Source organism: Jaculus jaculus, chromosome 2 (assembly GCF_020740685.1).
Source record: "Jaculus jaculus isolate mJacJac1 chromosome 2, mJacJac1.mat.Y.cur, whole genome shotgun sequence".
Lineage (NCBI taxonomy): Eukaryota > Metazoa > Chordata > Mammalia > Rodentia > Dipodidae > Jaculus > Jaculus jaculus.
In genome coordinates this window covers 130,788,077-130,803,470 of record NC_059103.1, presented here as the reverse complement: position 1 = coordinate 130,803,470, position 15,394 = coordinate 130,788,077, and the positions used below count along the sequence as shown (strand labels likewise).

Genomic DNA, 15,394 nt, shown 5'->3' with positions numbered 1-15,394 from the left:
AGTTCTTCTGTGGCAACTGGGGAGTCTAGTAGTTCCCATGGCAAGTCAACCTTACCCATAGACAAGCAGATTCTTCTCGACTCTGAAACACTCGCTTCGGGCATAGCCCTGTGACTTGTCTTGGGGACGCCGGGGCTTTACACAAGGCTTGTCTTCAGCATCACTGTCCAAATCTGAGAACTCCATCAGCTCGTCTTCCTTCACGGCACTGTACAGCCTGGTCTGCTTCCTCACCCGTGGAGTGTCAATCACCAGGTTGTTCTAACAACAGAGCAAATGCATGTGAAACTTCCCAAAATGACTCCTGGGTCAGGTCAGACAGGTATCTGAATATGACTTCTCACTCACCCTCCCATTTAAGGCATCAATGTCCAATTCAGCCTTCTTAGCCCACTTTTGCCAGAAGTTTGGATCATCCAAGGAAATATCTGTCCTATTTCCGGATGCAACAAAACTGGCCTAAAGGGGGGGAAATGCATTACTTTGAGATGGGTTTCTTAGTCAGAATGCAAAGCAGGCCATGTTTATCCACTCACTCAACTCTTGTGTGTTCTTCCTCACACGTCTGGCAGTATAATAAATGGGACTTAGATGCAAGATTGACCCTCACACAGCTCATTCTCCAGGGGGTAAGACAGATCAGGAAACAAATGCACACACTGTACCAAGACAAATGATAGGCAACAGGTACACCCCAGCATGTAACAGACAGAGAGGGCCCCCAAATACAGCCCTAGCTGAGTAATGAAAAGAAAACAGCCTTCCCCAAGAGATAATGCCTATGTCATATTTTACAGCATTTACAAAACAAAAAATCCCAAGGAAATGTTCATGGCAGAGCACGTGCAAAGGCATGGAGGAAGGGATAAGAGTGGAGTAATTCAGGGGACAATAGCCCCAAGGAAGGGGGAAGGCAGAAGCCAGGGCAAGCACAGCTTGTATGAGCTGCTAACAGTCTGGCCTCCATCCCAAGGGAGCCATGAGCTATTTGAAAATAGGAGTAATCTCAAGATGGACATGACCATATCTACAGTCGCACTACTGAGAAGTTACAGCAACATCCTATAGCATAAAGAGTAGAACACATGACTATAGTCATTTATCAAAGAAATAATGAAAAACAAGACTGCCTAGAAAGACATTCTTCTAAAGACATAAACTACGAGCAGATACGAAGCACAAAAGGGGAAGAAGCCCAGAGAGACGCCCTGTCCAACTCTTGCAAATATCTGCACGTTACGCTGGTGGACACACATGTGGGATGCACGTGGCGTGCGTGCACGTGGCAGTATGCTAGGGGTGGAGAACAGGGATGATGAGTAAAGAGTTTGGTTGGGCTGATCAGTCAGTATAGACTGAAGAAAGAATCTATGACGAGACTGAAAAGTGAAGGAGAAGAAACTGGGTCAGACCCAGAGAAAAGTACTCACGCTAAAGCAATGGAGGATCCAGGCCCCTACCTCACACCACACTGAAAACTCAGCTCAACAGAGATCATAAACCTCAAAGAAAGAGGAAAAACTTTCAATCTTGTAGAAGAAAATACAGTGGTAAATCTTTTGTTTCCTTGAATTAAACAACAAATTGTAATTCTTTGAGATGTTCTATCTCACATCAGTCAAAATGCCTATCATCAAGAAAACCAACAAGGGTTAAGGAGATGGCAGTTTGGATACCCATCCCCCATGTAAGAATGGTGGCTGCCTGTAATCCCAATGCTCAGGAGGAGGTCCTTGGGGAAGTTAGATAGCTAGACTAACTGAATTAACAGGCTCTGAGCTCAAGGGAGAGACCCTATGCCCGAAACTAAAGAAGATAGTGATCAAGGAAGACAGCCAATGTAGATGTCAATGTCAACCTCTGACCACCACATATGTACACATGCGCCTACATGCACAACATGAACACCACACACACACTTTCATGGAAGGAGGGAGGGAGGGAGAGAGGAAAGGAAAGGAAGAAAATCAACAATAAATGCAGGTGAGGGCTGGGGAAAAGGGAATTACTCTGCTGGTGGGACTATAATTTGTGCACTCACTATAGAAGTCAGTACAGAAATTCCTCAAAAAATTAACAATCGATCTACTATATGATCCAACTGTGCCGTCCTTGTTTATACACTTTAAGTGCTCATGTCAGCATGCCACAGATACTTGACTTGCACATCCTTGTTTATTGCTGCACAACAGCCAAGACATGCATTCAGTCTAGATGTCATCTACAGGTGAATGGATAAAGAAAAGTGGCAATGTATAAACAATGGAATTTCATTAAGCTGCAAAGAAAAATGAAATCACAACCTTTGCAAAAAATGGATGGAACTAGAAATTATTATGCTAAGCAAAATAAGCTAGGCTCAGAAAGAACAAATCCATATTCTCTTATATGTGGAACACAGATTTAAAATCATATGTGTGTGTTTGTAGGTCATGAAGCTAAAAGGGGGATCATGACAGGGGAGAAAGAAATCTTAATGGAGAGGGGGTCAGAGAGGGTAAGACGGAATGTATATGACATTATATAATTATATAAAAGCAAAAAGGTAGACTACTGGGGGAGGAAAGCAATGAGCAGAGTATATAAAAGACATAGGGAGAGGGCCAATAGAGTATAAAGATGTACATACATAAAAATACAGAATGAAATCCATTATATAGATATATGTGTGTGTGTGTGTGCTACCATTAAAAAATTAATTAAAAATTTGAAAAAGTAACTAGTCTGATAGTTCCTCACTGAGATAAATATGCATATGTGCAGTCTTAAGTTTAATAAATCCCCAAGGAAGGGAATGAGGAAGAGAGGGAAAGATAAATGAAACTAACATATCACTCCTGACATATGCCCAAGATAAATGAAAATATATATCCATATAAAAACTAGTATACAAATGTTCAAAACCATATTACTTATAAAAATTCCAAAGCACTAGAAATAACCCAAATTTCATTATCAACTAGCAGTGCATAAATTAACTCAATGTCCAATATGAACTGGTACTACGTGACTTTCACATAGACACAGAATATTGTAAGCAATAAAAAGGAACAAGTTACTTCCATGTGGATGGATGCACCTCAAAAACTCATTAATAAATGAAAACACACCAAAAACCATATATTATTATGACTGCACTTATATGACCTGTTCAGGACTGGAAAATCTGTAGAGTAACACACTATGGTTTCCAGGGACTGGGGTAAAGTGTGAGAAGGAAGAGGCGTTAGGGACAGACTACTGCTGCTAATGGGCATTAGGTGACAGCAACATTCTAAAGATTGTGCTGATTGGTGAGCAAGCCTAGAATATGTCAGAGGCACTGAATTCCATAGCTGAAACAGGTGAGTTTGATGGCAAGTAAATCACAGTTCGCTAACACTTCAAATAAAAATGTCGAGCGGGCCTTGGGGTGGACGGCTGGCATAATATGTAGGTGATGCTTCAGAAAAGGCTCTCAGGTCAGGGGCTCAGGGTGTCCTTGGCCAGAGCAGTTTGGATTGATAGTGAGAGGGCTAAGTGGAAACCATGGAGACAGCTGGTGTAGGATATGATATCGTGTGTTCTAGTTATGAAGCGAAGAGTTATAGAGCTGTGGTCAGAGGGGAAAACTTGAGTGATTTAAAGACAGGATTGGCTTGATCATTCTTAACGGTGCTTCAGGAGTCTGGATCCGGGGGGAAGGGGAAAAGGACAGGGCTGGATTCACACCTGGAGAGGATGAGGCAGAGAACACATGGGAATGAGACCCCTTAGACACCACAGAAAGTGAGCCTGTCATACACAGACTGTTTTATGTGCCAGGCTCACCATGGAGCTAATAAGTTATGTAAGTCCGTAATGCAAAGCAAACATTCTGCGCACACTCTGTGAGCCCTTATTTAATGCCACGATGCTGCTCTAGAAAACCCGGCCCCCTCAGATGGATTCGCACCTTAGCAAACGTGGAGCCTTTGCCTTCAGACTCAATGGTGATGGTGTGGGTTCGCCGAAGCAAAATCTGGTCAATATCTTCTTCACAGAACTTCGACCCTTCATCCTCCTCATCCATAAGTGCACCATAAGCCCCCTTGCGTAAAAGATCCTCTATTTCTTTCTTGGAAAGCTGTTGTACCTATTTCAGAGAAATATTAAGTATTCAAAGAAATTCAGAATGAAAAGAGAAACTCAAAGTTCTCTTTTTCTCAAGAAAGGTTGATTTATAGCAAAGCAAAATGTAACAAATATGCTGAAAATATTGAGCAGGAAAAATAAATGGAAGCAGAATAGTATCTCAGTCATGAGGGAAGATACAGCAAGAAGCCAGAGTGGGTTGGGCAATGTCATCTCACCCCGTTGGTGGCGTTTTCTCTTCCACTCATAGACTGCAGCACAGCCTTATCCAGACCCAGCTTCAAACTAGCCTTGTCAAACATTTCCCTTTCGTAAGAATTTCTTGTAATCAGCCTGTAGATTTTCACAGATTTGCTCTGTCCTATCCTATGACATCTAGCCTGAGCCTGGGGAAATGAGAGATAGGAAGGGAGGGTGGAGAGGGAAGTGGGGGAGGGAGACACAGAGAGAATATTAATAGTGGCTGTTGCAATGGAATACATGTTTGGGCTCTCTCTAATTTCATGTTGTCCCAATGGGAGCGGGGTACTCAGGAGATAATTAGGTCATGAGGGTGGTACCCTAGTGAATTGGATTAATGGTCCTCTAAAAAAGAGGCTACCAAGTCAGATTGGTGAGAATGCAGCGGGAAGACAGCTGTCTACGAAGTAGGCAGAGCTCACTTACAAAGAACCCAATCTTGCTGGCACCCTGACCTCAGGCTTCCAATCTCCAAAACTGTGAGGCTATTGCTTAAGTTGTTTAACTCACGGCATTTTGTTTTGGCAGTCCAAACTGACTGACACAATGAACAAAGAAACATAAGACTTGCTGGCTATAAGACCATATGTTCCGATACTTAGAGGTACAGTTTGGAAGGAGATTAACATGCTTAGATTTATTCTTATATTATTAATAAGGTGATCACTGATTGATTTGCTGTGAATCATGGGCCTGAGGAATGACACACCTTTAGATGACTAGCTTGACTAGTGATTCTTTGTGACGCTGGAATGAGAACAGCACCAGGAGCAGTTCTTTCCTTGTGTTTACCTGGAGGTCATTTTGGGGATTCCAATCTGAATCGAAGATGATGCAGGTATCAGCAGCAGTGAGATTAATGCCTAAACCGCCTGCTCTTGTACACAGGAGGAAAACAAACCTATCAGAATCAGGTTTAGAGAATCTGTCGATAGCTGCCTGGCGGAGGTTGCCTCTGACTCGACCGTCAATCCTTTCATATGGGTACCTAGAAAAATAACAAGGGGGTCTGACTAATGGCTACAGCACACTTGCTTCTTTTATGCATATAAAAATTACACGATGGAATATGTACCCACTAACTGAAATGATTTAATAGAAAAAACTTTAGATCAGAGATTCTTGTTTTTCATACAATTTGGAGAATGTTCAAAGATAAAACTTTATTTATTTCCTCATCAGGGAAATAGCTATACTCTAAAAATAGCTGATCCTTCTAACAGCAAGATGACAATTCCACCTTCAGTAAGAACTCTTCTACCCCAAATGACAGAAAGCAATGGGGCGATCTGCCCACAAAAGCCTGTGATGCCCTCCTCCTGCATCACCCTGTAAGACACGTTGCTGTAAAGTACAGTTTGAAAAGGGAGGCATGGCACACTCTTTCTATTCCATCCTCCCTGTCAGAAGTGGGACCCGAGGTAAACTACTTAAAGCTCTAGTAGGGCAGCCTTTCTTTTCCTTCTTGCCATTTTCTGTAGTGGCCTCACCGTCTCTGGATGAGGTAGTCTTCCAGTATGTCCAGGCAGCGCACCATCTGGGAAAAGATAAGCACCCTGTGGCCACCAGCCTTCAGTTTTGGCAGCAGCTTGTCAATCAGCACTAGCTTGCCAGCAGCCTGGATCATTGCCTGGAGCTGAAAATCTGGAGACTCTGCATTGTGTGTTTCTTTAAACTCTTCCAAAATTTTCTCTTCAGCACCTGCAGAGATTGGACAGCATAATGTGAATACTGTAAAAGGTTTTTATTACTAAAAACAATGGGTTTGCTTTCAAAACCCACAGCAAACTGCAGGAACCAAAGCACCCACTCGTGTTTATGAACAAGAGTCCACCCACTTACTCAAAGTTCAGTCTGCATGAAATCATAATCCTACAAAAGGAATCTAAGTTGTAAGCATCATGCATTGAGGCATTTGGGTAGAAAAACCACATTTTCCAACAAACAAATGTTTGCTGTCTGTACAAACCGACTTTCAACAACAGACTGTCAGGCCAGAAGTGGCAGAAACAAGCCAAGGGCCAGATACCTACAGAAAATTTGGAACCTAAATAGCTAAAGAAATGAACTGCTTGCTAGTGGAATATAAACAAAAACAACAAAATCTGTTCTGAAACCGAGAACAAAGAAATCCAGCCTAACAATGTGTGAGAGTTATAGCTTGTTTCTACAGCTATCTATTGACATTGCCAAAAGTTCTGCAAAAAGCTACTGGAACTTCTTAAACCTTCCTTTGATGTTTTTCCCATCTAATAATTTCATAAAATGCAAAGTCCATCTTAGATGATGTCACCTTTTAAACAGCTAATAACAGACACCACCTCTAAGGGTTGATGCCAGGCTTCCTGACTAACCTTTCCACATTGTTCCAGATGCAAATATAACAACCTGTATAGGTTAGACGGAAGCCTCAAGAGGAAGACACCTGATGTCAACCTCTGGATTCTACATGCACATGCTCCAAAGGAACAAAGCCTCACCACTACCCACTAACCCTGCACACAGGCTGGGTCAGGAAGCAGGAGGCAAAGCTGGTGTGGCTGCCTTGGACCCTGGGGCCACCCACAGCACAGTGCTCGGTTCATTCTCTCTCTTTCCGGGGGCAGACTCATCCATTCTTCAGAGGTCACAATGAATTCACAAACTTAGTAGAGTCATTTACCCTCTGACTACTGACTTAAGCAGGTGACCAATGACATACAGATGGGGATACAGATACCTCAAAAGGCCACTGCAACCACACATGGCACTTCAGCAAGACACCCAAGACATGACAAAGGTGTGATCCTGCTTACATGGTAAGGTGCGTGTGGAACTTTCCTCATGACAGTCTTACACAGAATGGAGCCTGTTAAGTATGACTGGCAAACAATTCACCAAGAACACATTAAAGTCACAAATGTCTTCAGCAGGCACCAGGCTTTCCACAAATCACACTATTTTTCTACCATAGGAAACTGGCACAAAATGTCAGCTCTTTTCGTAATATTTGGCCCTAATTCCCTCTTCTACATGAAACAAGGCAGTATTCCACATTTTTCTATAAGCATGGAACAGAGCAAGGCTTTAGTTAGGGCAAGGTAAAGAACAAATGGTATTTATGGCACTAGCAAGAACGGCCATGAGCCAAATTGAATGATCTCTCTCAAAATAGAAAACTTAAAAACCCAGGATCTAGATTCAACAGAAAGCCCTCAAGGGATAAGAAACAAATTTAAAGCATTATGTTATAATAGATAGTCTTAAAGTTTATGCTTTTTATAATACATTTAAAAGGTTTAAATTTAGAAAAATTTTTATTTTTATAAAATACTTTATTTATTTACTTATTTTAGAGGGGGGTCAGAGAGAGAGAGAGAGAGAGAGAGAGAGAGAGAGAGAGAGAGAGAGAGAGCGCGCGCATATGTGCATGGAAGAGGCAGATAGAGAGAAGGGGAGTGTCAGGGCTTCCAGCCACTTCTTCAGATGCATGTGCCACCTTGTGCATCTGGATTATGTGGGTTCTGGAGAATCACACCTGGGTCCTTAGGCTTCACAGCAAGTGCCTTAACTGTTAAGCCATCTCTCCAGCCCCCAAATTTAGAAATATTTTACTCTTACAAATCTGGGCAAATTTTGGTACAGATGAGGATTATAATCCATATACAAAATAAAATATGTTTTAACAGTTTCAAACAAGTTAATGATCAATGAATAGTTGCAAAAAACGGGATTTTCATTGTGAGAAAATAAATGTTAACAGATAGAAATGCTTGAATCATTTCAATACAAAATTCTGAAACTATGAATAATTCAAACAAGAGAAATCTAAACTCATGTTTTAAAATTTTTACTAATAATGAGCAACATAACCACCATGCCTTTTCACTGCTTTCAATAATTCTCATAATAGTAAAAAGAGGGACAGAATGTGGTGGCACTAGCAAAGGTAGGAGGATCACTGTGAGTTTGAGACCAGCCTGAGGTTACAGATTGAATTCCTCATCAGCCTGGGAAAGAGCAAAGCCCTAAAAACACACATACACACACACAAAAACCCAAACTGAAAAAGAATAGCAAAAGAGAAAAGCTTCACTATTTCTTAACAAAATCTGCTAAATCATCATTTTTTAGAAAATCTGTTTTTCAAGTAGTAGCCAGTCAATGCCTCATTTAAAAATAACAACAGTAGCGGCTAGGCAATGGCCCAGTTGGTAAAATATTTGCTGCACAGTGTGAGGAACTGAGTTTAGATCCCCAACAACCACATAAATGTGAGGTAGGAGTGGTGATCCAACAGCAAACCCACTGCTCAGGAGGAGGAGACAGGGGATCCCTGGAGTAAGCTGGCTGGCTAAACTGGTGAGCTCTGAGTCCAAAAGAGAGACCCTGTATCAATAAATGAGATGGACAGGAGTTGAGGCAGATATCCAATATCAACCCTTGGATTCCACATGCACATGCACACACATCCATGTGACCATGGATACATGCACACATGGACACCGCAGGTGAACACATGTAAAAAGAATCAGTAAATGTTTCCTTTATCATTCTCTTAACACTATTTTTATGATGACAATATGGAAGGAAAGATAGGAATTTGGGGAAGACCGGCAATTTGTGCCTTCTAATGTCACAGCCAAATTTTCAAAATCACCAATTAAATATTTTCCCTGACAAAATCTGCTAACTTATCAGTTTTTTAGGAATTCATGTCTTCAAGTAGTAGCCAGTCAATATTCCAGTTAAATTTATAAACATCAGTCAGAAAATTAACTGGAAATGGGTTAGGATAAACTAAAATACTTTATTGACTCTGCTCTAAATTCAAGTATGGCTGGTACTGCATTTAACAGAATTTGTGTCCCAAAGGCAATTTGAAATAAGGGTGCCCTCACTTCAATCCTGAAGTTTCTACACTTCCATGGATGCCTGCTGTCAAAGCAACAAATATAATGCCATCTACTTATATCAGCCATGAACAAACACAATTTTTAGTTCTTGAAGATTAACAGAAAAACAAGTGGCACTGTATTCCTCTCTAAAACACATTCCACCAGGTATTGTTTTTCTTTTCTTCTTCCATTTTCTTCATTCTACATACCTCAAACAATAACAACCAGTGACTCTTAAGTCACCTGTGACAATCATCAAAGGGACTTTGGACAAGCCTCCAACATTCTCCTAACCCTCCTCTTAGGATACTAGAAATTCCATTCAAACAATGTTTGGACCAATCCTATTAACTCTACTCATGCTATCCAGTTACCTGCCTACCTTTAGCAATACTAGGTGAGTGCCTGTAGAACACTGAGCACTCAATTCACTTTACATCACTTTTTTTGTTTCAATATCATTTGTTATTTTTTAATCCCATCATGTTTATGTTACCAGTTTCACCTTCTACATTCAACAGCTTCTAATCTCCATGGCTGCAGAAAGGATATGCTCTGTGGAACTGAAGTTCGATTTGTTTGGGCAGCTTTTCTCTGTCACAAGTACATTTCAACTTCATCTCTAAAATTAAGACTTCCTTACAAATGCTTGATCATTGTGTGTAGAGGAGGTTCCAGGACAGATGAGAACAAACAGCACTGACCCACTGTCCACATAGGTCATATGCATGCTTAGTGTGGGCCGCTATTTTTTTAATGACATTGTCCAAAAAATAAAGGTAAAATAGCACTTGCTTAACAGATACTTCATTAACTTACAAAAACAGAAGAGCTGACCTCAAGATGTGACCAGTCCTAATGAAGGCCACAGATGTCAAGTCTCAGGGAGTCCATGAAGGTGCCAGAGGAAGAATCAAGCTGCAAAGGGTAACACAGGAGAGCCACCAACCAGCCACAGAAGAGACCCATCAGCTGTGTATGGGGGAACCTGACTCTGCTCAGTGTGTGTAATTTACACCAGCAGACAGGGAGAGTGGGATTTTCTCACCATGGTGTTCAGCTTCTTTAGCATACCTCCTGCCGGCAACATTCAAACCCTTAGGGCACTATCTCCTTTTCTTCCCCATTGGAGATTCTTGTAATGTATTATTTCCTCCCAGCTATTAAATGCAAAGATGTGTCTTCTACTCACTCCAGCATTTGCCTTAAGCCTCAACTCACCAATAGGCTGGTTGACACCACAACAGCCTTACAAGATCATCTGCGTGTCAAGATTAGCAGGTTGGAGCACAAAACATAATTACTACACATGGTATTGTCTTCAGATGACAAACCTAAAAACATTATTTTATTAAGGGAAATCCACTGATGTTACATCTGAGCAATAACCTGGGTTTCTGTGCTCTTAGCCTGTCTTCCATAGACCACTTCTGGTCCTATAGTAAATAGGACTTCTGGGTCCAGGGTGACAGATGGGTGTACAATGAGAGATAGGGAAAGGCTAGGACTTTGTATGAGATGTCCTCCAACCTCATAAATTATAATAGAGCCAGAAGCAAGTTTTGTTCCTTCTTCCCTAGAAAGGAACCTAGCTGTATCGCTGGGTAGTTCATAATTGTGAGAAGTATCTCCAAATTCGCCTGCTACCATCATTTCAGTCTTAACTGCTGCCCAACTATAGCTATGATCCCTGAGGTGGTTATTTCTGTGTGTGTATCTCCTCTTATCCTTTTTACATGATATTATCATCACTGTCTCAGCACAAACACTAGCCACGGCTTCCACCTCCATCCTGGAACAACGTCCCAAGAGCACCATCTTCAGCCTTTGCGGCAGGATCCACCGTGTCTAAGGCACATGGTCCCACTATTGCTCACACATGGCTAGGCTGTGGACAAGATCCATTTTCCTTGTGTTATGACTTCATGCTCACCATCCTTTCTTTTTCTAATCCTGACTGGAAAACCTCCCTGCCCCTAAAGGATGGTTCTCACATGCCATCCCCTGTACAGATGTTTCTCATATCAACCCTTCCATGCTCCAGAAGCTAGAGGTATTCATCCCTTAACAGTTTTGGAACATATAGAAGAGGGTTTACCCATATGACTGACATGCCACCATGGACAGGAAGATCATCAAGTTCAAGTCCCCACTCGTTGGTAAGAAGTACAACCTACTGGACAACACCTTAAGATCATCTTTCATTCTTAGGGCACAGGAATGAGGACTTTTCCAGCAGACCTGAGCGAGAGGGCAGCTGCTGTTCATGTGTGGCCTCAGAGCCTCTGATTGAACTCCTCCTCTCCTGCAACATCTAGTCATACAGTAACACTGCCTCTTTCACATGATGAAGACCGGTGACAGGCAAGGTGAGATGGCACTTTCAGGTTTCTAAAAACACCGGTGCCTTGTCTCAGCAATCATAGAAGGTGGGCCCATCTGAATGAACAGGGAGTGATAAGCACACCCCATGAGACCCTCAGTGTGCAGGGAGAGCAGGGCTTCTGGGGCTTGTAGCCACTGCCATGTACCAAGTCTGCAGTGGGCAGGCTTACCATTGATTAGGTACGGGTGATTGCAGCACTTTCGCAATTCCATCATAGTGTTTAAAAGGTTAGGTACATTAGCTTGTCCACCACCTTTGGAAAGAAATGTAAAATTCTTCTCAAGGATGGCTCGGTAATATTTCTTCTGAATGTTTGTTAGTTCAACTTCAATAATAGTTTCTTCTTTAGGGGCCAAGTTCTTTTCTACATCCTCTTTGAGACGTCTCAACATCATTGGCTTTAGGATTGCCTGAAGCTTTTGCACCTAAAAAAGGACCTCAGGTCAATATTGGTATCTCCATTTGCTTGCATGTCAATACATATTCTAACATAAAAAATTAACAGTCTCATTTATTTACACCCATTTTTACTTTTATAAAGCCTACTCTAAGGGTATGAAAGGAGCTAAACTTTCAACTTTTATTAAAGAAATGCAGAATGTTGGGCAACTGTGTGTCAAACAAGTTCATCTACCCAGCAGTCTTGAACAGGGCTTCAAGCCCTGCTTTTCAAAACATACACAAGGAAAACACAATTATTTGTTTCATTTTCCTTTCTATTTCTCACAGCCATGCAGGTGAAGAGGAAGAGGGCAGAAACACTGTGTCTGTGTGTCTATTCCTTCGCTAGAGGTGTGAGGAATGAAGCTGGAGTTGTGTTATTTGGTCTCTGCAGCAGTGAGCAGCAGAGGTCTCTACATGGTTCTGTTTCTCATGGATTGGCACAGCACTGTTTTTCATCTTAGAAACAAAACAGGCTTCATTCTGAACTAAATTCGGAGGTTTCAGACAGTGAGTTGGGAGGGGACCAAAAAATACCAATATTTCAAGCCTACCTCTATATTATTTCAACCATGGCACATGAAACATGATAACTAATTCCACATAACTCTTACACTAAGCCAGTGCTTCTCACACACAGTAGTTTCAGAAATCCTATGGGCTAGTTATGCCTTGTGTTTCTAAACTGAAGACATGTGGCTCGCAGAAGGAATCAATGTGCCCAAGTACATGTTCTGAAATAAGCGAGACCCAAAACTCCAGTAGACAAACAGTGCCACAAACCACAGGGGCTTCTGGCATGACCCCTGGAAGTAAACCTGACAAAGCCACAAACAGGAATTTCTAAAATTATGTCTATAATGCAATCTGTTTATCAAAGTCAATAGGCCTTTGTAAAGGACGTCAGACAACTTTGTAATGATGACTTGGAAAATCCTAGGGGAGGATGCACAGAGATGCTTGCTAGGGTGACAAATATGACATAATCTTTACACTGAAAATACTTACAAGTCAGTGTTTTACAGTTTCATACATTCATCCTTAAAAATATGACTGAAATGCAAAGTGGGAGGAGTAAGTACCTGCTCTTCTGTTTTTAGATCACCAAATTCTTGCATAAAGGTGGTTTCGGAAGGAAAGCGACTTGGTTCCAGGAAATGAAGCAAGCTAAAGAGTTCTTCCACAGTGTTCTGCAGTGGGGTTCCCGTCAGCAGCACCTTGTGTTCCTACAACAGCACAAGGAAAGCAACTGATCCAACTGGAACAGAACAGTTTCTTAAAACTAATGCATTTCTGTATACATCCATGTTTCTGTTTCTGCTCATCAGGGTAATTCATCATTCACCCTACAAAGTGTATAAGTCTAGAACAAAAGATGAGTGGAGCTTCAAGGGGAAGGAAGTTACTGCCTTAGATAAGACTAGACACATGGAGAGTCCTGTCTCAAACTCTGTAAGCTCTTCAAGTGTCTTGCCATTCTGTTTCTTCCATGTTGGCTATGTCAAGCATTTAAGTATGGCAGACTGCTAAGTCCCTCAATCTCAATGCTTTTTCTTTTGCCAACTAAGTTTTTCTCTAACTCAGAGCTATGTGCTTCTTTCTACTCCCCACATCAACTGAGCTCTCATCATTCCATCAGCTTTCTACACAACTCACTTTAGAGACAAAAGACGTGCTTCTAAATGCAACAGCACATGAAAAACCATTTTGCTCTACAAAAATGTCCAACTTGAGGTCAGCTTGGTTTTAAATAGCATAATCACTTAAAAAAAAAAAAGTAGCCATGGATTTGTTGGGCTGGAGAGATGGGCCAGCAGTTGAAGGTACTTGCTTACAAAGCCTGACAGCCTGGGTTTGAGTACCCAGTACCCATGTAAAACCAGATGCACAAAATGGTAGCATGAAGCTGGAGTTCATTTGCAGTGGCAGGAGGCCCTGGCTCACCCATTCACTCTCTTTTTCCTTTGTAAATAAATAAATTTTTTTTTTCTAAGGAAAAAAAAAAGTAGCCAAGCTTACTAGTTCCTGTCTTTAATCCTAGCACTTGGAAGGCAGAGGTAGAAGGACTGCTATGCGTTTGAGGCTAGCTTGAGACTACATAGTGAATTCTAGGTAAGCCTGGCCTAGAGTGAGACTCTAGCCAAAAAACCGAAACCAAACCAAACCAAACCAAATAGCAGATACTAGTTCTGAGTTTGTGTCTCTGAACCAAGTTAGGTCTTTATTTGGTTGTTTCTCCACGTTTGTGAGCATCTTTCCAGCTTTCCTGATGCAGTTGTCCCTTGTCCTTCTGATTTTACTTAAGCAACACACAGAGGCCTTTGAAACTGACCAGTATTAACAAAGCAAATCTGCAAATACTAAGAGCCATATAATTTTCTATTTTGTTTGGCTATTTTGTATACAGGACAAGTAACATTATTTCAGAAAGTGACCATGGCATTTTAATGGTTTCAAAAGCAAAAGTCTAACAAGACGCAGTTGTCAGAGTATACGTTTTGTAAACACACCAGTGAAATGACCCAAGATCATGACAATTTTCTTAATACCTTCCATATTCTGTTAATGCAGTTCATTGAAAATGAAAAACAGCTCAAGGTTTTAATCGCCCCCCCCCCTTTTTCCTCGTTCAATAGACGTCTCCAATTAAATATGAATGGTCAGCCATTGTCTTCATGTTCACTAAGTTAACAGTGTGAGGAACTTGAAAATCAATTCAAGAACTTCTAAACTGGTGAGTTGCAAGGACCATGGTTACAGGTATACCCAAGTTCTGAATGACTGTGCCCAGTATTCTGTTTATGTATCACGGACTCAGGAAGTTACTGCAATGAGAGTAGAGCTGACACTGTACTTGTGTAACTTCAGCTCCTTCCTTACCAACTTAAATTCTCAACACTAAGTCAAGGCTGTTTCAATTTATTAATTTCAAAAAAACTTCTCTGAAGAACAGATCTCCAATGTGGACTGTTGGGCGTTATCATTTCCAAGCTAAACTGCAGAGAGTGAGATGCATTTGCTTTGAAACTATTACTGTTAGTATTATTATTTATTACTTAGTGCTGGTGGAGGAATGAGTATTTAGTTTCATTTGAACTTGTGTGGTGTCTCCTGACAGTGAACAAGGATATAAGGAACTCAACAAAGATCTATGACAACCTCGAGGCAACTTTGTTCCACCAGAGCTCTCGTGGAGGATGGAGGAAATGGTGATTTCTCCTTGTGGTGTCAGATCACACTTCCTTTGTCTTGGGGAAGAGGAAGACACTCAGTGGTGTACCTTTTCCGAAAATGAACCTGGAGATCGTCCTCACCAAATGCATGCTCATCCCAGCTC

General features: G+C 41.4%; 1 protein-coding gene across 3 annotated transcripts in view; it reads right to left on the bottom strand.

Moving 5' to 3' along the window:
- Chd7 (chromodomain helicase DNA binding protein 7) overlaps positions 1-15,394 on the bottom strand; it is a 202,830-nt gene that overhangs the window by 26,053 nt on the left and 161,383 nt on the right. For all 3 annotated transcript variants that reach the window (XM_045142576.1, XM_045142578.1, XM_045142577.1), the window contains exons 14-21: positions 13,140-13,283; positions 11,786-12,041; positions 5,844-6,054; positions 5,146-5,341; positions 4,332-4,499; positions 3,935-4,114; positions 349-459; positions 56-261 (exon numbers count right to left, since the gene is read on the bottom strand). In XM_045142576.1, the coding sequence (XP_044998511.1) occupies positions 56-261; positions 349-459; positions 3,935-4,114; positions 4,332-4,499; positions 5,146-5,341; positions 5,844-6,054; positions 11,786-12,041; positions 13,140-13,283 (1,472 nt within the window). The remainder of the gene's footprint in view (positions 1-55; positions 262-348; positions 460-3,934; positions 4,115-4,331; positions 4,500-5,145; positions 5,342-5,843; positions 6,055-11,785; positions 12,042-13,139; positions 13,284-15,394) is intronic.